Source organism: Manis javanica, chromosome 12, assembly GCF_040802235.1.
Source record: "Manis javanica isolate MJ-LG chromosome 12, MJ_LKY, whole genome shotgun sequence".
In the NCBI taxonomy this organism is placed as follows: Eukaryota; Metazoa; Chordata; class Mammalia; order Pholidota; family Manidae; genus Manis; species Manis javanica.
The window spans coordinates 39,840,316-39,863,967 of record NC_133167.1 but is presented as its reverse complement, the minus strand read 5'-3'; the positions used below and the strand labels follow the sequence as shown (position 1 = coordinate 39,863,967).

Here is a 23,652-nt window from a genome sequence, read left to right as displayed (position 1 = left end):
TTTAATAATTAATATATGTTTTATATTTTGTTGGAACTTTTCTAAAATGTTACATGTTTCTGCTTTAACAGAAAATTAGCTTCTAAATTTAACCTCTTCTTGATTATCTAACATCATGATTATGAAGTCAAAAAAATCATTCTACATAGTGATATCCTCAGATACAAATGAAATAGGTCATGTTATTTTGTCCTGAAATAATAGTATTTTAATATTAGTAATAACAATTAGTAGTTTCTTACTATATGCTGAGCATTATTCTAAGTGCGTGTATGTAAAAACAGCTCATCCTCAGAGTAGCCCTATAAGGCAGACATTATTATTAACCTCTTTTTTCAAATGAAGAAACTGACGTACAGAGAGCTTTACCCAATTTTCCCAAGATGACTTAGCTAATGATAGATGGATATGAAATTTGAAACCAGACAGGTTGGCTCTAGAGGCCTCACTTTAACCACTGTGCTTATACCACCTGGTTCTGTACCACACACTTAATTCTTAGGTCTATGTGTGTCTTGCCAATGGGTTTCAGACCCGGACAAGTTCACTATGGATTCAGTGTGACCCGAGAAATAACAGTAGAATGTTCTTGGGGTGAAAGGGTTATACCTAACTTTATTTCTACGGTGGCAGGTCAATCACTAGAATCCTGTCCATTCAGAGAGAGTCTGCATGCAGCAAGCTCAGTCTCTGTCCCTGGGCCTTCCTGCCCTACAGTCGTCTCTGTCTCTGTCCTTGGAGCTGCCTGCACTGCAGTCTCGCTCTGCTCTCTTGCACGCTTGCAGCAGTGCCACCGTGTGGAGCCAATAACAATGTATTGCCCACACATGTGTAGTGAGCTAGACAACCAGGGCCAGGTGAGAATCCTGGCCACAGGAACCTTCACTTTATTCACAATGTCTTACATTTCTTTTATTTTTTTCATCCCTGCTTTTAATTTACTACGTGTGCTTCTGACTTCTCACTTAATGTTGCCTATATATCTGGATGACGTGCAGAGGATGAGTCATGAAATACATGGCTTTGTAATAGTCTTCTTTGGGTTGTCTTTGGGAGTGTTCATTTGTCTGTGTTTTACTTTCAAGTTTGTTATTGCTAGGGTAGAAATTCATGTTCCAAATATGCTGTTTTTTTTTCTTTTGATTACTGGGTTTTCTAAAGCTTTTATTTGCGACCTTAATGTGTCTTTCTTCAGGAGAAACATCGGATGGAGTCAGTAAGTCAGTTCACAAAGTGTTTGCTTCCATGCTTGGAGAGAATGAAGATGATGAGGAGGACGAGGAAGAAGAGGAGGAGGAAGAAGAAGCCCCTGAGCAGCCCAGTGCAGGTGATGTGTTTGTATTGGAGATGGTTCTTAACCGTGAAACCAAGAAAATGATGAAAGTAAGTTGTTACTTATTTTGGTATTTATAAACAGAATGTAAAAATGTGGTGGAGTAATTGAGAAAGAAATCTTTAAATTATACATATATTTGGAAAGAATTCAAACTGTAAGAAAGGAAATACTGAGACAACTACTGTTACTGATTTCTTATGTTTCATTTTACAGATTTTTAAAGAATGTGAGAATGTAGTTATTGGATATATCAAAATGTACTATAGTTTGCTATTAAAAGGCCCATATTATAACAATATTTTTTAACCATACTCATGAATAGATGAATTTGAAAGGAGCGTGATCTTCAGTAGATCATAAATCTTCTGGCATATAAATCCATTTTGCAGCATCCAGGTCTACATTTATTTTTCTAATTAATAGTTTAGTAATCCCTGACCACTTTAGTTTTTACATTTTTTTACATTTTGCTATGCTTTGAACTTTCTACTGCAGGAAGATTTTTTTGTTTGCTTTTTGTTTTAATTTTCTAAGGTGTTTCTTTTTGAAGAGTATTATAGAATGATTTTCATTCTTTCCTGAGATTGAGTTTTAGACTTTTTCCTCAAATACAGACTTTAACGTTAATAAGTCAGTTAGAACTGCAGCCATTTAGTCCTTAGTTCTCAATTTGGAACTCTGAAAAGTTTTAAAGGAAAATTTCACTTCCATTCTGTATTAGGTATTTATTAACTTGATTGGAATTGAAATCTAAGACATGACTATATTTTAATCTAAATGTCATTTTTCTTCTGTACAGGAGAAGAGGCCTCGGAGTAAACTTCCCAGAGCTCTGAGAGGTCTCATGGGTGAAGCCAACATTCGCTTTGCTCGAGGAGAACGTGAAGAGGCAATATTGATGTGCATGGAAATCATAAGACAGGGTGTGTTCAGTGGGGATTACTGACAATAGCAATTTCATACTCTATTGACATAGTCTAATGACATAGTCATACTGTATTATTTGGAAAATATAGTCAGAAGTTTGGAGGGGATTGTGCCAACAGTGATTTGCCAGTTTGCATTGAATAGGGGTCATCACCAGAAAATGATATTCACATTCAGTGAAATATCATTAATGTTTATTGAACTTTTACAGGAATCTTTTTTCTTTTTATTTGTTTGTTTTTTCATGTTTCATTTTAGGGATTTTAGGTTTTTTGTAATGTTATCCTTTTTTCGATATGGCAAATACATTATGTTAAAACCACTTTAAAAGGGATCTTTTATCCTTCCATTTTTCAGATCAGGCAGTGCTAGATTATTTTAATCTACTTTTTGGTAAAAAGACACAATCTTTACTTGTCCTTTTCCATTAAACTACACATCCTGGGCATAGTGAAGGGTATCTTCATTAGTGACTTTTTGAGTAATCACTTGTATTTACTATTTTGCTTTCCTGATGTGTCTTGAGTTGTTCTCATACGTGAACTTTTATCTTTTCAGTACTTTGGCCTTTCCTTACATCTGGACAAGGGTCCTTTTAGAAGTCTGTACATTCCGGGATTACTCACTAGGATAATTTCAGCTAACTGCTTTTTCTTTTTTTACCCCATCAAAAATAAGATTAACCAAACTTCTTCCTTCGGGATATTTTGTTTGGTTCCTCCTTTCCAGTATTATCTGTTCCTTTATTTCAGTTTATAACTGTTTATTTTTGACAATTATCTTTGATTTTAAACATTTCTGATCTTAGACTTTCATTTCAGAAGCTTTATTTCAGCAATGCAGATTAACCATCCACTTTGATATTCTGGGTTTAGGTGCTACTTAGATATCCTTTATCCATTCATCCATGACTACTCCTTGGTGTGGTTGCTCGATCAATGGAATTCAACTCCCTGATGTGGCTGATGCTCACTGGGATGAACTCGCTGACTTACTGAGCCGCATTTAGCCTTAACAAAGAGGAATTTTCATGCGGGTTATGGTGGAGAGTATGGTTTTTCATGAAATTATACTTTGCTTAGAGAAAATAATACTTAAAAAATTTTGAAGTGTATGAGAGTAAAGTAAATACGTTCTCATGTTTATTCTCAATCCCACTAAATAGTTTGTATGATTCTGCTAGAGCGATTTAAGAGTTTAAGTATTAAAAAACGGATCACTATTGAGCCATAGGAGTGACATTTACTCAAGTCTCTTTCCTCAGCTAATAGAGTTTGTTTTTTGAATTTGTTATAGCTCCTCTGGCTTATGAGCCGTTTTCTACTCTTGCCATGATATATGAGGACCAAGGCGACATGGAGAAATCCTTGCAGTTTGAGTTAATTGCTGCACATTTAAATCCCAGTAATACTGAAGAATGGGTTAGATTGGCAGAAATGTCTCTGGAACAAGATAATATTAAGCAGGCTATTTTTTGCTACACAAAAGGTAATTAGAATGTTTTTCTCATTCTGTTTGATAAAATGTTACATAATAAGTTTTTTGATAACTTCACTTGCTACTCTGGGGTGATGTTAGATGAAATATATTTATTCTTTATATTCTGTTCTACTGGAGATAAGTATTTGGGGTTCCTCTGCTTTCATGTTTATTAGCAACTTTATATTGTGAGTTACTATAGGACAAAAGTTGGTAGAGCATTAACTTCTGTTTCCCACTGAGGTCAGTGTTAGTTCTAGGGCTATTTCTTGAGGGTTAACATTACACTAAGAGTGACCAATGAAGATTAATATGGAGATTCAGATTCTTTCTGGTCTTGGATCAAACCTAGCTGGGAGTTCCTGTGAAGGTAGGTGCCCTCCAGAATAACCGTTGGAGAATTGGTTTAGAGTGTTTATTAAATTTTCAGAAAAAAGGATGGGTCACACCCAGGTACCATGAACCCCTTGTTGTGAAAAATCATAATTTATATTCCATTTTTTCTCTTTAGCTCTTAAATATGAACCTACTAATGTCCGTTATTTGTGGGAGCGGTCAAGCCTCTATGAACAGATGGGAGATCATAAAATGGCAATGGATGGTTATAGGCGTATTTTAAACCTATTGTCTCCATCTGATGGAGAACGCTTCATGCAGTTGGCTAGAGATACGGCAAAGTAAGTTTGGAGTGAAACCCTTGTTAATCATGTTAGAATTGAAGGCATATATTCGAACTAGAATATACATTTTAAGAAGTCAAAAATACGTTTTACTTCCTGTATTTTGGGTTTTTGTTTTCTTTTTTCCCCAGTTCTTTTCTGTTTGTTTGTTTGTTTGTTTTTTCTTCTTCAGTACTTTCCCATTTCCAAGTTAACTGTGTTAGTGCTTGGAATAATTTGTATACATGATTACCTTCCAAGTGCTCAGAAGATTAAAAATGGGGCATATTCTGAAAGGATGACTAGGTTCTCAGGTTTTCATAACTTAGTTGATGTTTGTGCATTTATGTACTCAGTTATGTGTATTTGCAGTAACATTTTGAATTATTTATTAGTGATGTGCTAAGGAAATGCTTGTGATCTGAATCTTATGTAATCATTTTATTTTGAGCCAGTACTAGAATAACATTTTAAGATAAAAAATTTTCTTTATGGTTGACACATGCATCTAAAATACTGCATCTATTGCATTTATTCCTCTGATATGCTGTACATCAATTATAGCAGAAAATATTTTGGCTAAGTGATGCCTTGTGGTATGCTGTCTATTATAGGGATATTTGTTACATAGAGTATTTCAGCCTAGGAGCAACCATCCCTATCTGGGTGTCTTAGGGGTGAACCCTTTTAATCCTATGGCCATTGCTGTGAAGATGATTAGCTGTGAAATCACCCCCTATCCTCCCCAGGATGGGTTATATAGGAGTACTAGAAGCATTTTTAGGAAGTTTGTTAAGGTAAAGCAACCCTAAATTGATTCCTGATGTATATATATAATAAGCATTGAGGATCTTCCCAGGTTATCTGCTGTCATATTTGTAGCTGTCCTAGTAGTTAGTCCAGTAAGGTACTTAATAAACTATTAGATTGTCTATGTAGTAATTTTGTTTTCCACTTTATTTATAATACTTTTGTTAAGAAAGGGTGGTGATGAACAGTTCTGCCACTGCCATAGAAATCTTTTCTATGTGGAATTCTGTTACTGTAATTTCTGATTGATTAGGCTTTTACTTGGTCCCTACTTTTCCTCCAGAAGTATTTATTGTATGTAAGTGATGTGCTAGACACTGTACAGGACACTAGGAGATCATTATTGAGTGAGTTTTAATATTCCCTTCCCTTGTGGAACTTACATTGTAGTTAGGGGACACAGGCAATAAACGAAACAGCTAAAGATATGGTATGTCACCTATTGATAAGGGATATGAAGAAAAATGAAGCTGGCAAGGAGGACAGGAAGTTGAAGGACAGGACTGTGTTATTTTAAGTAGGGTGATTAGAGAAGAACTTAATTCCTTATGTAGTGGTCATACAGACCTGAAAGTAAACTGAAAGAGGTATGGGAACAGATATTTAGGGAAGGGTATCAGAGGCAAAGGAAATGGCGTGCAGAGGTATGCCTAGGGAACAACATGGAAGCTGAGGGCTTAAGGGGAGTATAGCAGGAGGTAAGGTCAGAGGTGTCAGGAAAAGATCACTTGGCAATTGTGGGCATTGTGAGGACTTGGCTTTTACTCTGAGTATGTTTGGAAGCAATTGGAAGGTTTTGAGTATGAGACTGACATGGTTTGACTTTAATTTTAAATGCATCAGTTCTGGCTGCTCTTTTGAGAATAGATCAAGAAGTGGTAAGGGCAGAAGCAGGGAGACCAGTTAGGAAATTATTGCAATAATTCATTGACAAGATAATGGTAGCTTGGACCAGGACAAAGGCAGCAGGAGGAGGTAAGAAGTAATCAGATTCTAGATACATTCTGAAGGCTAGACTCTGAGGATTTTGTGATAGGAGGTGATGTGTGTGTGTGTGTGTGTAAGAGAGAGAGAAGGGGAGAGTTCTGAGGACTAAACACTGAGGCATTCCTGTGTTTAGAAGTCAGTAAGATAAGGAGGAAACAGGGAGACTGAAAGGAAATGGACAGTAAAGTAGGGGAAAACTAAGAACATGGTAGTCTAGAAATTTACTTAAGCAAGCACTTGAGGGAGGAGGAATGATCATGTGTGTGGAGTACTCCAGAGAGGTCATGTAAAATGAGGACTGACTGTTGACATTGGAGATGGGGGGAGGGTTTTGGGAGATAGGTGCTCTTTGGAGAAACTTGTTAGGGGTGCATAAGAATGGGAGGTGATTGGAATGGGCTACTGGGGTGAGAGATCTTTTTTAAGTTGGGGAAAATTGTAACATACTTGTATTGAGATGGGATAATCCACAATTGAGAGACTCTTTGAAGATATATGAAAGAAGGGACAATTGCTTGGGTGATATCCTTGAGTCAGGTTGTAGGGAATGGGATCTAATTGATCTTATAAGTGGAGAAAGCAGAGGATAGAGCCATGGGTGTGCATAAATTGGAAGATGTGCTGGGAGTATGTGGGATGTGTCAATTTGATTCTCTTTGTAAAATAAGAAGTACGGTCATCATAGAGAGTAAGGATGGGAGAGTATTAGAGGTTTGACGGGAGAGGGGAAGATGTGAAATAGTCGTCCAGGTCCTTGGTTCCCTGCTACCCCACAGACGGGCAGCATTTGATCACCTGAGAATGGGTCACAAATGTAGAAAATCTTGGCCCTGCCCCAGCTCTACTGGATCAGAATATGCTTTTTTTTTTTTTTTTTTTTACAAGATCTTAGTTACTCTGTATGCACATTCAAGTTTGAAGAGTACTGGACTAAACACCTAGTAAGATTTCTGGTCAGCATGATGGGTGCACTTGAGGCTAGTGAGTCCAGTCAGCATGGTCAGCTTGACAGGTGGTGGTAGAGAGTAGGCATATTTGTATTAACTTGGTTGGGGGTTTATCAGATTAATAAAGGGAGAGAAGGGCAAGAGAACTGAGATGTGCAAGGGAGGAATTACAGTGTTGGACCCTGGAGGAGGAGGCACGTGAGGACAGGAAGGGCACAGAGACAGTGAGTGAAAAGGTGGCAGGATCAGTGCTCTGTCGAGCCCAGTGAGATAGCAGAGTTGTCCGTGTTGGGTTACAGAGGCCTCAGGTGGGATGATAGGAGGCAGCTTCTGGAGAGTGAGACGCTTGACACTGAGACGTTACACTGACATAGCACGGCTTTCTCTAGATTAACCGTGATGATGATTTTAAAGAAGAGTTTTTTCTCTTCTCAAAGTTTAAGAAAATGAAAATCATAGTTAATAAAGGGCCTAGCAAGGAATGAGTTTTATAGTGTAATTCTGTAATCTGAAGTAAGTACTCATCCGTTTTGCTATTTATTTTTTTTAGGAGTTACTATGAAGCCAATGATGTTACTTCAGCTATTAACATAATTGAAGAAGCTTTCTCAAAACACCAGGCCCTTGTCTCCATGGAGGATGTTAACATAGCAGCTGAACTATACATTTCTAACAAACAATATGACAGAGCTTTGGAGGTAGGAACACGTAATGAGTTTCTTCACTAGATTTTGACGTGTTTCTGTATTCTAGAAATTCCTACAAATTGACTATTCTTTATTTTAGTTATATATGTTAAATAACTTGTACACTAAATTATATATTGAAGTCTGTATGGAAACAGTTTTCTAGATTCTATAGTAATTCCATATGCAGTATAAAGTGTAGTTATCATATGGTAAAGGCTTTTGCCATTATCGCAGTGCCAGATGTATCTGTATTTCAGGGTAGCAGGACTTGGCAGCCGGACTAATTGCTATGATTCAGTTCCTAAGCTGTTGGGAAAAGTAGGTTGGTTTGGTGCACAGGAATTATATCCTTAAGCATTAATGTGATATAAGATATATAAAAATGTTAACTGTATCACAGCGGTTCCTTATTGTAGAGAGATGTACTGTTGCTTTTTATTGTCCACTTATCTGTTTTATATGTTATAATGATTATTTGGATTAACTGTACAAATTTTTGCACTGTGAAAAGGTTTTTTAAACATACCTATTGTGTCATTTCCTTTTTCCCCTTCTTTTAGGTAATTACGATTTTTCTGGAATTGTGCTGGAAAAGAAAACTACAGAAGAAGGCGCTCCAGAAGAGAGTAAAGGTTGTAGTATGATTATGTCTGCATTTTCTGCCATATTCTGCATATTGAAGTGTATGTAATCCTCTCTTGTTCATAATGTGGCATTTGGAAATCTATAATGTTCTTATAACATTTTCCCAAGAAGCGTTTTTTCCTCACAAAGATTTCATTACATTTTCCATGATTATTACATTTTCTCATAGGAAAGTAATTTTTAAAAATTTGTTTTCAGTCCTCAATTTCTCAGTACATCCATTTGAATGCAGTATTTCTCACTGACCCAGGCTCTCTTAGTGATATGTGCAAAAGGAATGGATTAGTGAAGAGCTTATCAGAAACCTTTAAATGTAAAGCAATTTACTTTTCAAAATGGTCTTAAAATGCTGTCATTGAAAAAAATTCTACTTTGAAGTTAAACATTCACATAAAAAGTAGAAATCAATATTATCCTACATTGTTTGAACACTTAAATGTATAATTAGGCAGCTGGTTAGAAAGTCACACCTGAAGTGTAGCTTGCAGTGTTTCAGCTCATTCCCCCATCCCAGCTTTTTGCTTGCCCATTAACCTGTTGTATGAAAATACTAACAGGCAAGACCCTAAGTGAGGTTCAACAAATTGATCTTCTTTATGAGCAGAGTAGATATCCCTGGTCATGCAAGGAGGTTCCTGTGTTGTACCCTCCACCTAGACCCAATGAGGCTTTGGTGGTGCTGGGGAAGCAGGGGAGGCCCTTGGTACTGAGCCCTGCCTGCTTCACAATAGCTGCCTCCCTACCCTGTCATAAGACCTAAAGATTCCATCATCATATAATCCTTTGGGTTAAGGCATGATTATTTGAAAACAGAACCCTTTTATTTACATGATCTGTCCTAATGGAAAGAAGTAACCATTTACATAAATCCATTTATGCTAATTTGTAGAGAATCAAGCCCATGATAAGGGACAAATCAATACTGAAGTGAAAACTTGTTGGGAAATAAAAAGACCAGTTATGTCAAAGTTTCTTGTAAGTGCCTCCGGTAGGTGTGTGTGGAATATACAGATGAGTATGACATTTTCTGTCCTCAAGGAAGTGAGGAGAATATGGGTTCAAATGAAATGTATACAATAAGGAACTGTGTGATAATTTCCATAGTAAAACTGGCATTTTGGGAAACTAGAGGAGGGTGATATAAAAGATCAGAGGCTGTTTCTAGAAGTATATTTTAAGCGGACACCCATGGGGAAGTGCCTTTCCGACTGAGGTCACAGGGTGTGGGATCACTGCTTGGTATGGACAGGACCAGATAGGGTGCTTTCTCCGAGTGATTCAGATAGTAGAGTGACTAGAGTAAGGAGCAGGGATTGTAATGCTGTCAGGAATAGGAATTGTAATGCTATCACAGCATGAATGAGGGCATCTGAAGGGCTCTGCCAGTTTTGATACTTTTATTGTACATGGCCTAGCCTAGAGCCAAGTTCCAGTTAAGTTGTTATTTTGCAGCCATAATTTCTGTTTAAGATCTTTCTTCAAAAAAATTATATTCATGTTGAAAATTGTTCTTTCCATTGTTTTGGAAAATATGAAAGAAATACAGAGCTGTGTTCAAGTTTTAATTGTACATATAGATTATTCATTTTGTTTAATACATTTTTCTATATTTCATTGATCCATCCTTCCTTCTTCCCTCTTTTTTTTACTTTTTTAATGAGTTAGCATACCTGAAATCAGGAAACATCTTCAATCAATGACATGTCATAGTTGAACTAGTGGTGTTTTTCTTTCTTAGTATATAAAATAATGGTGCATCTGAAATCTGTGGCATCTTAGAGTTGGTGAAATAACTTCAAAGAAAAAGATATGTCCAGAAGACTAGGAGATTAAAACACTTCCAAAGTGAGCAAAGATGATTGTTTTTCATATGCATTTAAAAAAATAACATTTATTGATGGATTAATTGAGGTTCACATTTTTTGATTCTTGTAAATGTGAATGACCTAATGAGAGTTCAGGAGAATAAAGTGTCAGTGACAAAATATAAGCTTTTTAAAAGAAACTGCTGTTAAATGTTAGTACAGTATTATTTCAGCTGTTAGGGCTGTAAATAATATATACTGTATTTTTTAGCATTGTCAAGTTGGCATTAAAGTGCCTGAATACTTGGTCTCAATCTCTTACACCTATCTGATTAAACTGGTAATAGTTTGTGGATTGCCACAGGTCCCAGACTATACCCTTTGAGTAGCACTGCCCTGTAGGATTTATAAAGTGCCTTCTTGACCTGAGTTCTACCTAGTGTGATAATGCGAGTGTGACCTCCAGTTTCTTTTTGTTTGAATTTGTCTGCTCTATCTTTGTCCTTTTATTTTCAGCCTTCCTGACTTAGATGATTTTAGGCATGTGTCTTATTTTCAACATAAAGTTGAGTTTTACTTTGTGATTATTTCTGAAATCAAACTTTTGATTTACACATTGTACACACTATATCTCTAATTGGTATACCATAGCTACTGGCTACAGAAGAAATATGCTATGGATATAGCCTTAAGTCACTTAGACTAGGCCTTATCCCCATGGAACTTACGTTCTAGTGTGAGTAAATTTACGTATTGGGACTCTCATTGAGCAGAATAAGTTTCTTAAGCTGGTTTTCTGGTACTAGGTATTGTTTTGGAGTAAGTGATACAAAGTCGCTTAAGTAAGCTTGTCCATATCTTATTCTTGGTAATTTTATTCAGTACTATAATTTATATGACAAGTTCTAGAAAACAGATCAAACTTACTTCATTTTAACATAATTTAAAATTTATTCTACCATTTCAGATGAATCTCTGATAACCCTCTATGCTTCAGCTTTTTCTGATATGGAAGCTTATTTGGAATTTATTAGACTTTTCAAAATATAAAATACTTTAAATGCAGATAAAAATCCCTTTGATTAACTTCCCAGTGCTTTAAAAATTGTTTTGCTGTAATTGTTTTAGAAGACAACACAGTATTGTTTTATCCCTTTCTCATCCTCTTTGTAGTGAAGACGAAAAAGATGCTTTTGAATTCAAGAAGGGAAAAAGAGAGCTCAGATATCCTTATTTGTCATTTTTGGCTTTTTAGTTCTCTGTAGTTTTGATAGGAGGTGTGGGAGTTCATGTAGGTTTCGGGTAAGTGCATAAGATATTCAGAAAGGATTAGGAAGGGTAATTGCTACCAAAGGACAGACTGAAGGAGGGATAAGAATCTAGTAGCAGAGTTGGCCAAACTTTGAATTGATTATAGAATCACTTGCTTTGAATGAAGTAAATGTGCTCTCACATAGAAGGTAGTTTGCTTCATTTGCCCCACATTCTAAGCTCTCACACGTGGGAACTGCCTTTTATCTGTCTAACCCATAGCTAATGAGAATGTTACCTGCACTATCCCTGAGGGCATACCAATAGACATCACAGTGAAGCTGATGGTCTGCCTTGTACATCTCAATATCCTCGAACCACTTAATGTAAGTAACATTCAGATCAAATCCACGTTATTTTTTGTAGATGACAAGAAATTATAAATTGACCCTGACTTCACATTTCTTAATAATCAGGAAGTCGCCATAAGCATCAAATTATTTTTGTGTGAATAAAAGTGTTTTGGAACTTTTAATTATAGTAATTTGTTTTTCTTTCAAAATGAGAAAAATAAGAATATATGATTAGGCCTTTTAAACAATTGGTAATTTGTTACAGCTATTCTCTTTTGCTGACTTTTTGCTAAGTATTTCATTGAATAAAAAATGTATTGAGCATTCACTTTGCAGACCTTAGGAGGAGGTATTGAATAAATAGAGAAATCCCTGCTCTAATTATTCTTTTGTTCTAGTGGGATTAATAGGTAATAAATAAAATAAATACATTAAATATAGGCTGTTAGTTGGTGATAAGTGCTCTGAGAAAAATCAAACAGGGGAAAAGAATAGAAAACATTGGGGATGGGAGGAGTTGGCAATTTTAAATAGGTTGGGTCAAGAAAGGCCTCCTTGAGAATGTGACATTTAAATAATGACATAAAGGAAGTGAGGAAGTAAGCCGTGTAGATACAGGAAAGAACAGCTTCCCTGAAACATGGGCAAGCACAGAGGCCCTGGAGCCTGGGTATGTTTGACCTGCTAGAGGAGGAGCCCAACAAATCAGTGGCCTTAGCTGCTGCTATACCTGCCTTCTAACCGGCTTTCAAAAGTTGAATGAGTGGATGATAGCAGTATGAGTTCTTTTTAATAAAGATACAGAAATGAGTAGAAAAAAGTGACAGTTTAAAGCTATTTTTATTAAGCTTTGCTCCTTTTATGCTTGCCTCAGATGACCAATATTTAAGTTAAAAAGAAAAATATATATAGCTGTGCATAGTTGTAATGAATGTTTGACTTCAGGCTTTTGTTTTGCATCCTAGCCTCTCCTGACAGCACTAGTGGAACAGAATCCTGAAGATATGGGAGACCTGTATCTAGATGTTGCTGAGGCTTTTCTGGATGTTGGTGAATATAATTCTGCACTTCCTCTCCTTAGTGCATTGGTTTGCTCTGAAAGATACAACCTTGCAGTAGTTTGGCTTCGGCATGCAGGTAATACCTTTTTGTGGGAGGAAGAAGTTTTAATAACATAAGCAGGCAAGAACTTACTTTCCAAAGATGCAGTGATTGTTAGAGAATATTAATGTCTTAGTGAAAGTATTTCTGATTGCGGAGCAGTTTTTTGAAAGTCAGTGTTTTCACTTGTCCTGCCCCGAGTGATGCCCCCCTCACTAGTCGTTTGGAGGAATGATTCACTTAATGGTACCAACTGAAGTAGAGGCATTAACATGTCCCTGTTAAAAATACCTTAAATACCTGTCTTTTACCTGTGTTAACTAAAGGGTTTGGTTCCTAGTAATAGATTGTCAGACTTGGAGTGCAATCTGATATTTGAAGAGTTTTACAGGTTTATATTTAATATGTCATTTTTGGGAAAAATTTGATGGATTCTCAATGTTCTTTGAGCTGAAAATATGCTCAGGATTGGGTTTTATGTACCATTTTATTGGAAATCCACATTAATCTGCAATAAATCATTTAGATTAGAAATATAGCTTAAGAAAAAGAACCGAATTTTTTAATGAAATGTATGAAAGCCAAAAATATTCTAATAGGATTTCATATAGCATTAACATAAAAGATACATTGAAATTTGAACAGTCTTTGTTTAAAATACTGCATTATGGCAGAAAGTTCTTATTGTTCTTAAAATGTTACATCATGGCAAAAAGTTCTATAACTAGAAAAGCATTGGTTGACATTTTAGGGTATTTTGAAACATATCACAGATATGAAATAGCAAAGAGCACTTAATGATTAAAATGACACTTCTGTTTAGGTGGGTGAATATGAATGCAAATGTAACACCATCATTAAAAGTTTTATTATTTGTGTATTTGAATTTTAAGACATGAGCAGGGAGTTGAGTTTTTATCACCTTCCTAAGTCTGTGATAATTGAAACTGCTCCTGTTGCTAATAGTAGATACTTGACACATCCTCCTTAATTATGATTATGATTCTGGTAAGTGATGTTTCCATTGTGAGCTTGTGTAGCTTTGCAGTGATTGGAAGGTTAAAACTTCAGAGTCATCTAAAAATCATAAATTTGGGATTGGTACATTAGAGAGATAATTAAAGGAATTAATGCCTGTGGCATAATAACAAAATATCTTTAAAAGTGAAAAATGAAAAATGCAGTCATGATGATGCATCCATATTTAGTAGTCTTGCTTTATTATCAAAGTTTAACTGAAAGATAATTTAGTAGAAGTCTGAAAAATTTAAGGTTTAAGAAAGCAGAAGTCCCATTTTAGGAGATAATCATGGTGAAAAAGGAAAGAGGTGAAAGGGCTTCAGTTACTGTTGTGGCCATCAGGGTGAGAAGAAGAAATGCTGACAGGAATTCATTTTCAAGTTCTGAGGATAGGACTTAATAATTGATTGGCATAAGATTTGAGGAATAGGGCCCAGTAACTTTGCTTCTGAGAACTTGTCCTGAGAAAATCATTGAGTGAGGTGAGAGGTGGTAGTTTATATTGGTGATCACAAAACTCTGGAGCCTGGCAGGTAACAAAAATGAGTAAAATGCACGAGTGGGAAGGCTCTAGGGCAGGGAGCTGGGGAACCCCGTCTAAAGGATACTGCTGTTCCTCAGGTTAGGCTGATGTGCCGTGTGGGAATGGGGCACCCACTGCACCAACCCCAGAGTTTTCAAAAGAATCCAGAAACTCAGATTTCATAAACATGCTGATTTTTAAAAATGTAGACAACTCAGTGTTTTTTATAGCGCTATGGCCTAACAAAACACATCTGAGGGTTAAACTGGTCTGCCAATTTTTATACCTGAAGATGTTTACTGTGGTGTTATTTATTAGAGTAAAAGTTTAGAAATAACTTAAATGTCAAGTAATATGGTTCAGTAAATAATCAATTTGATTGAATATTATAACCATTCAAAAGGCCGATGAAGACATGGGAAAATGTTGAAAGCATAATGCCAAGTGAATAAAGCAGAACCCCAAATTGTATGTGTATACTGATTAATCCTTGTAAGCAGTTTGGGTTTAGAGAAATCAATAGATTGATTAATCAGTGGAGATTAGAAGGGATAGTTGTTTTGAGGTACTAGAAATATGCATATATTTAGTTCTTGTTATAACTTTTTTATATTGCTATACTGTATTTCTTTAAAAATGGAGAAATGATTTTTTGGCCTGCTTCCAAATCTGTAGTTCATATTTATGCTTTAACACATTTTAGAATGTTTAAAGGCCTTAGGCTATATGGAGCGAGCTGCCGAAAGCTATGAGAAAGTGGTTGATCTGGCCCCCCTCCATTTGGATGCAAGAATTTCACTTTCCACACTTCAGCAGCAGCTGGGCCGCCCTGAGAAAGCCCTGGAGGCTCTGGAACCAATGTATGATCCAGACACGTTAGCACAAGATGCAAATGCTGCACAGCAGGTAGGCCATGTAACAGAAAGAAGTTTTCATTGGTGGGCTGCATTTTAGAACTTTCTTCTCAGGACATGTTGTATCCAAAAGTTTTGTTTTAGTTTATTAAATGGTTTTGAAAATGGTTTTGAATCATTTTAGTCACTTATTAGACATTGTAAATTACAGTTTCTAGAATATCGGGTCTTAATTCTTGTGAAAGATCATAAAACAAATATCCTTAAGGTTTGATTTCTAAGACAGAACTTCTCTATGCAAACAAAACAACCTGCAGCAAAGGCATCTTGTCACACTCATTGTCATGTGCTTATTTATTTAGGAACTCAAGTTACTGCTTCATCGTTCTACTCTGTTGTTTTCACAAGGCAAAATGTATGGTTATGTGGATACCTTACTTACCATGTTGGCCATGCTTTTAAAGGTGGGTAATGATCTTTCTTTATATTAACATTATTGGCTTTTTAAATGTTTAGAATTTGTTTAAATATAGATTATAGCTATTTTATAACCATTTTATTCTACTAAATAAACTTTTTAAAGTGAAAGTCAGATATAGACAAAAGACTTAAAGATTTATGGTATGTAATTGAAAGTTCTAATGAAAATGTAAACTTGACTGTAGATTAACTGAAATAAAATCTATGCTAGTACGTATTTAGAAAGGTGAGAGCCATGATTTTATCAGTCATTAGCCCTGTAGACACTACTATGTGCCAAAATTGTTCACCTTGCAGAAATGTTTTCCAGATATGATATCCTTTTTAAGTCTAGCTTTTTTCAGGTAAGTTGTTGTGTGTGTGTGCATGTGTTATAAAGTTAAAGTGAATTTGCCTTCTTCTTCTCTGCTAAGGTAAGTAGTGTGACCCGAATTTCTTTGGTAAGAAGAAAACAGTCTCTTCATTTTCTTTTAGGTATTTAAATACACAGTAATTTGGCCTTTTTATTCCTTATTAAAGAAGCTTTCAGGCATACCTGTGGAACTTATGGCATATAGATTTTCTTTAAAAAATTGTGTGACTAAAAAATATCTCAAGTTTATCATCTTTAATGCAGGTAGCAATGAATAGAGCCCAAGTCTGTTTGATATCCAGTTCCAAATCTGGAGAGAGGCATCTCTACCTTATTAAAGTGTCAAGAGACAAAATATCAGACAACAATGACCAAGAGACAGCAAATTGTGATGCCAAAGGTAATTACTTTCATTTGCTTAATTACATAGAAGTGGCTGAGTTGAAAAAGACTCCTGAGGTTACACCTGACAGTAATCTAATTGAAAATATACCCTTTTCAAATTAAATGAAGTTTTCTAATCTAAATCCCTCAAGTATAATAAACTCATTTGGTGTTTAAAAAAAAGGCTACATGTAAATCATTTAATTTTTATAAGTTGAAAAACATCTGCTTTTATCTTTCTGTGAAAAAAACTAAACATGACTTTTAATTTGGCTTTTCAGGAAGAAAATATATCTTAAATTTATGAAGATTAGATGACTGTACAAATCACTCTACTTGTCCAGTTATTTCAATTACATATATTTCATTCTTTGTCATATTAATTTTTGACAGTGTAGCAATGGTCATATAAACTCTGAAAATAAGTTGCTTTGGCCCAGTCTCAAGTAATGTGAGTTTAAAAGGCATCTATTTTTAGGCTGGAGAAAACATTAAGTATGTTAGGGTGAGGTTATTACTCAGAGAACTGGAAAACATCTAGGTTATAAACTGGAGATACCAAAGATTATTTCATTGTTAATTAATTCAGCAGACATTTATTAAGTCATTGTTACAAGCATGGCAGTGTGCAGTGGGCAGGGCTTTAGAATCCAGAAGAGCTGAATCTCTATAAGCACAATGTTAAAACATAAGTAAGGTGTTTCAGGGAGAAGACTCAGGAAAGGAATGCGCTTTGGCCCCCCATAACCTAGCTCTGATTGCCGCAGAGCCCTGCCGTCTGTCCAGTTCACTGTTTCTGGGCTTATCCTAATAGCTTCTTCCTCGATGGCATGTATTTGGGACTATGTTTCTGTAAGTTTTATTATTCTTTACATTTGATCCTGTTTTCTCTTTCAGTATTTTCTCTTCTCAGGTCCGTTGTTGGTTTTTCTCAGGCTCACAGGGTTTTGTTTTGTTAAGGTGGGTGTCCCCTCATACTCATGTACTAGCATAGGATAAGCAAAGCCTCCTTAGGTTACATACATTTTTGTACTCTGATTTTTTCAGTTATTTTTTCACAGACATTTTCTCATCTTGCTCTATTCTCCTTATAGCTATTCTATGTAAGGAACGTGAATATTCCATTGGATAGCAGTTCCATAATTTATTTAATCATACCCTTCTTTTTTGATGTATGGTTGATTGTGATAATTTTATAAGTAATATGGTAGTGAGCATCTTCATGCCTTTAGATTTATACATACTTTTGATGAATTGTTTAGGATAGGTTCTCAGAAGGAGAATACTGGGTCAGAAATGTTTTATGGCTTTTGATATTTCTCAAGGGTATGAAAGGGAGGCTTCTTACAGATAAATAAGGAAGAGAAGATAGTTAAAGGAAAAGAGAAATTTTGAAGCAGATAAAAGAAAATGAAGATTATAAAAAGATGAAGAACAATCTGAATTTCAAAGTATGAATTTGAAATCTTTGCTGAGCAAGCACTTGAATGCCTTTTATGTGCAGACTCCTGTATTTGACGTCAGTCATGAAGTGCACACTCATTCTGCCCTGAAGGACCATATGTCTTAGCTTGCACTGAGAAACACCAGTGAGGTAACTGGACTTTGTAGAGAACAGATTAGAAGTGAGAGTTACCTGGAATTGCAGATTGGCAGAGCGTATGGAGGTGGTGTTGATGGAGTGGAAACAAGCAACTTCCCCTTCTGGTCATTGTCAGAAGAGTGTTGGCAAAAATTCAGGTCTATAGGACCATGGTTATTCAATTTAACCTTAGAACCAATCATGTGAATTCTTCCTTTTAATACTATAGTATTTGGAAATACAGTGACCTAACTGATTTTCACTGGTCTCATTTTAGCAATACTTGCCGTACTCACGAGTGTCTTGACAAAAGATGACTGGTGGAACCTTCTGTTGAAGGCTATATACTCCTTATGTGACCTATCCCGATTTCAGGAGGCTGAGTTACTTGTGGATTCTTCTTTGGAATATTACTCGTTTTATGATGACAGGCAAAAACGCAAAGAGCTGGAATACTTTGGTCTCTCTGCAGCAATTCTGGACAAAAATTTCAGAAAGGCATACAACTATATCAGGTGATTTTTCCAATAACTAAGTTTAATTCATTCTGTGATAGAGTATGTATATTTATTTTTACTTCGTCTCTCATGCTCCAGACCTAGTAACCTATTGTATTTTAACTGCTCTTGCTTACTGGTTAGTTCAGGCCATTGTTGCATGCCCTCTCATATGCTTAACCTCTTGTGTCTCAGTCTACCCATTTAAAATGGCCATCATAACACCACCACCTCATGGGATTATTATGAGGCTTTTAACAATGCCTGGCATGCATTATTGTTAGTTATTACTCAGTATTCATTGTACTGCAGTTACAGTGGGTCAGCAGAGAACATATGAAACTTAAACCACCTGATTCTGTTTTCTGGCTTAAAAGTTTTGTTGAAAAGTAGAAATAAGATGTAGAAATAATGAACTAAAGTAGTATTTTCTGGAAAAAATCATTCACCATGTAAGTGGTTTTGCTTAAATACATTGAAACAATCTGCTTTTCCTTGTTGGGGGATGCTACATTTCAGTGTTGGTAGGACAGCCCCGAAAAGGGTTTCATTCTTAGAAATCAGGAAGTTCTTTTCCATCATATTTTTACCATCATCCTCTTTCTGCAATCTTAGGATAATGGTCATGGAAAATGTCAATAAACCCCAGCTCTGGAACATTTTCAATCAAGTTACCATGCACTCCCAAGATGTACGCCATCATCGCTTCTGTCTCCGTTTAATGCTGAAAAACCCAGATAATCATGCCCTGTGTGTCTTAAATGGACATAATGCATTCGTATCTGGTAGTTTTAAGCATGCGCTTGGTAAGTGCCCTGGCACATGACTTTGTCAAGTGTGGGAAGCCTAGTGGTTAAGAGCCAGGCCTCTGGAGTGGAACTGCCTGGACGTAAATAGCAGCTCCTTCATGGCAAGTTCCTCTACTTCCTTTTGGCTCAGTTTCTTTATCTCTGAAGTAGAGATAATAATTGGACCTACCTTGTGGATTTTTTGAAGATTAAATGATAAGTACTTAAAACAATGCGTGGCACATATAGTAAGTGGCTGTAAGTATTGGCAATAATGATAATTTATGTTAGTATTTGTTTTTCTTACGAAGCTTTGGTTTCAAAAGGCTGAAGTGGTCTTATAATTCATTGTAAAGGTCAACAATACTTCCTACTTAGGCATGTTTGTTTTAAAAATAATTTTCATTAATTATGGATTCTTTGCTACCTGATTTTAATTTGCTGTAGTACAAAAAAGGATTTAAGATTTGTTGATAGTTCATCCCCTACTAGACAAGTCTCTATATCAGCATTTATTTACATGATAATTACTTATTCTAATTAAACTCAGGCAAAATTAATCACATAAAAGAATTTTCTGTAATAAGGAATCAGAAGCAAATAAATAGAAAAATACCTAACCAAATGTTTAAACTTATAATGAAGCACGTTTCTCCTGCCTAAAAGCTAGTTGACTTATGAATAAACTGGGATTTTGGCTACTGAATACTTTAATGTTTCTGTATGGCTGGTGTTTTTGTAATTGTTGAGCCAGTAACCTTGAGTATCCAATGTGGAAACTTGCCTCCACTGTGTGTACTTTCTGGAGTTGCTGATTTAATAAGAAAATATAGAATAGAGATTTATTTTATTTTCCTACGTTTAGAAACTCTTACAGAAGGTAAAAATAGAAAGTCCAAATGGCAGTCTAGCATCTGTGCTGCTAAAGATATTCTGTGGTGCTGTTCTTCTGGCATTAGGAGCTGGAAGAAATACAAGTTTTTATCTGTGTGTGATAAATTGTGGATTATTCCTTGAAAAGAAAAATTTGCTTAAAATTCCCTTCATATGGTGAGGCTTTTAACATGAGACAGTTGTGTAGAATAGCATACATGGAATTCTACCCACGAAGCCATAGAATACAGGGAATTCACAGAACCCCAAGTTCTTAATTTGTTATTGGATACATTTATCTTTTTTCAGGAAAAACAAAGTAGTTGCTACATTGAGGAAAACAAATCCCAATCTATAAAACCAAACCTGAACTATTAAAATCTTTTTCTCACCTCCAGGACCTATCACATTTGAATTTATAAGACAAATTAAGTAATTTTACAAAAGAATTCACCAAAAGAAACCTTCCCTTACTGATTTTCAACTAGATTTATGATTGCAGTTCATAAATTTTTTATTTTTTAAGTATTACACTACGTGGAAATGTCTAGCTGTGCCTAAAAAAGCGTTGATTTTAGTTTCTCTTGATCTTCATGGTCAGGATACATTTATGAGTAAATCCTTCTAATTTGTTACATGTTATACGTTATTTTAAAATTCAAAGTAATGTGCCTTTGGTTGATATTTTAGAATGTACACCTTGCAGATGTTAAAAACAGTAATCTTTGTCTAGCCTTAAAATATATTTGAATACGTGTTTGAAGAAATAAAGAACTATGTTCTTGTCATTAACAGCTGACATCATTTTTCATTTTTCAGGACAGTATGTGCAAGCCTTTCGCACCCATCCCCACGAACCTCTCTATAGCCTCTGTATAGGCCTAACCTTTATTCACATGGCATCTCAGAAGTATGTGTTAAGAAGACATGCTCTAATTGTGCAGGTAATTAGTTTGGATTTCTCATTACTTAATTTTATATTTTCAAAAAATGAATATTCTTTGTGCTTTTATTATTCTGCTTCAAAAGGAATACTTACTTAGTACATGTGTTGGGATTCCCCATACCTATCCCTGTGTTCAGCGGTCATGGACTCAACATCTAGTGGTACTCCTGTCTAAGACTTAGACATAGACATATAGAAGGATGCACTGCCAGATCATATGGGGAGAAGACACAGGCAGAATCTGGAGAAATTCAGTGAGGCTTCCTCATACTCTGGAGCCCCTAAGACATCCAGCCTGATAGGTCCTGAAAATTGATTTAAATTATTTAAAAAATATATAGTAATATGTATCTACAATAATGTGTGAATATGTGACTATGTGCCTGTTTCCTTACCTCATCACTAACACATTGCTCTTTTAAAGTTTTCTTGATTCTTATAGAAATTTGAAAATTAGCTTTTTTGTTTTCTTATTTACCTTTGTATAGCTGGTTTCCTCTCCATTAAGAGTATAAACTGAGAGACCAGAGATCAGACACCTTGTCTGCCTTGTTCACTACTGTATCTTCAACACTTTTGTTTTTGGGATTTCAGTTTTTATGTTCATATGTTTGATGCATGTATAGATAGGTTTTTTTTTTTAAGTAGTTTGGAATGAAGTAGGAGATTTAGTAAAGGATTTTTTTTGTTTGCTTTTTAATGTAACATGGTTAAAAGAAAGCCTAAATTTAAATGCCCATTATAGTTAAAACTGGGTATTTGAGTTCATTATAATATTCTCTTTTGTGTATTCAAAAATTTCCAACATAAAAAGTAAAAAACAATTTTCCTTTACTTGGGTATTTATTTATAATATTTGTCCACCTCTTCCTCTAAGCTTTTTAATGGGTCCTTTTGCTATATACAGTTTATAGGTTTATTTTTAAATTAAGCTACGTATTGAGTACCCACTGTGCCAGGACCTGGGGATATAGCAGTGAGTGAGTACACAGACAGAACTACTTACCCTTGTGAAGCTTATATTCTGATAAATATTAATAGGACGTTTTTATGGCTTAACTCCTATTAATTAGTTAAAATATGTAGTTTTTTCAGCCTGATAGGACAAAAATTTATTGTACTTCAAAGTAATTTGAAAGCTGGATTTCAAATTACTTTTATGGTTAAAGAGCAGTTTTTAAATGGTTGGGGCAGAGATGAAACCCTAAGTGATGGGTAGATGGAAATTTGCTGTACCAATCTTTCTACTTTTGTGGATGTTAAACATTTTCCATTAAAAAAACTTCTGAAAAGCAAGTTTTGTTGTAAATATCATGATTCTTAAATTGTTTTAATTGTTCATCAGTTTATTCATGCTACAGGACTATAATTAGTGTTCCTTCTCTTTACTTTTAGAAAAAAGTAATTCCATAAGTTTTACTGTCTTTCCTACCTTTATGTCATATTGTAAGAGTAAAAGCTTTCATGTTGTCTTCTATCTCTATTTAACATTTATAAAAAGTGTACTCAGGCCCATCAGTGATTAATGTGATAAAAAATGTTTGAAATTTAACATAGTTACATAGTGCATAGTAAAAAGCACCCTTTTCTTATCCATTAAAATTTTGGTTTTTGTGGTCATATTTTTATAGTTTGTCTATTTGATGATTCACATTACCTAAAATGTAAAGTAAAAAGTAAAGTGGCTGCCCATAGTACCTAGCTTTTTAATCACTAAATAGTTGAATAGTCTTTCAGTTGTCAAGGAGATTACCCTCCTAAATTTGTTAAAAACTTCTTAAAATGCAGCCGGCATCTCCTACAAGTTCTTTTGGGTTGCAACAGTTCAACTAGGATTACTCTTCCCTCTTTCTGAGAATTTCATTTGTAGATTTATCATTTTTAAGTATGATGATTTCATATTTCTCTGAGGTTAATAGTTTATCTGCTTTATTTAATAGAACCATGGTTTTCAGTGGAATAGCATATTCACATATACACAAATGGGTTCTTTTATTATGCAGAAAGTATGATTTATTGAACATAATTATTTTATCCATAAATGTATTAATTCTAAAGAATTCATTAATTTTTATTTATTTATGAGGGAAAATTTATGACCATTATACATAGATCATGCAGGGAATAATTGCAGTTTATATTCTATACTCAAAAATTAGCTGGTTTACTCTCAATTCTCAGATAATATATTTACTTAATTACATAGGACACTTGCACCTTTGCAGTCTGTAACTTTCTGTGGATGATAAAAACTGAAGCTGCATTAAAGGGGAACGTGAATACAGAAGGAGTTAAGAAGCAGGCTTTTTGGATGCTGTGACACAGGGAGCAGCGTTGTTACAGCTGTGCTCTATACTAATCCAT

General features: G+C 35.2%; 1 protein-coding gene across 1 annotated transcript in view; it reads left to right on the top strand.

Moving 5' to 3' along the window:
* LOC140845011 (general transcription factor 3C polypeptide 3-like) overlaps positions 1–23,652 on the top strand; it is a 72,430-nt gene that overhangs the window by 3,370 nt on the left and 45,408 nt on the right. The window contains exons 3-16 of the mRNA XM_073218461.1: positions 1,196–1,383; positions 2,136–2,259; positions 3,560–3,751; positions 4,254–4,419; positions 7,696–7,853; positions 8,395–8,466; positions 11,818–11,921; positions 12,854–13,025; positions 15,236–15,438; positions 15,749–15,850; positions 16,483–16,618; positions 18,462–18,699; positions 19,297–19,487; positions 21,162–21,286. Of these exons, the coding sequence (XP_073074562.1) occupies positions 1,196–1,383; positions 2,136–2,259; positions 3,560–3,751; positions 4,254–4,419; positions 7,696–7,853; positions 8,395–8,466; positions 11,818–11,921; positions 12,854–13,025; positions 15,236–15,438; positions 15,749–15,850; positions 16,483–16,618; positions 18,462–18,699; positions 19,297–19,487; positions 21,162–21,286 (2,171 nt within the window). The remainder of the gene's footprint in view (positions 1–1,195; positions 1,384–2,135; positions 2,260–3,559; positions 3,752–4,253; positions 4,420–7,695; positions 7,854–8,394; positions 8,467–11,817; positions 11,922–12,853; positions 13,026–15,235; positions 15,439–15,748; positions 15,851–16,482; positions 16,619–18,461; positions 18,700–19,296; positions 19,488–21,161; positions 21,287–23,652) is intronic.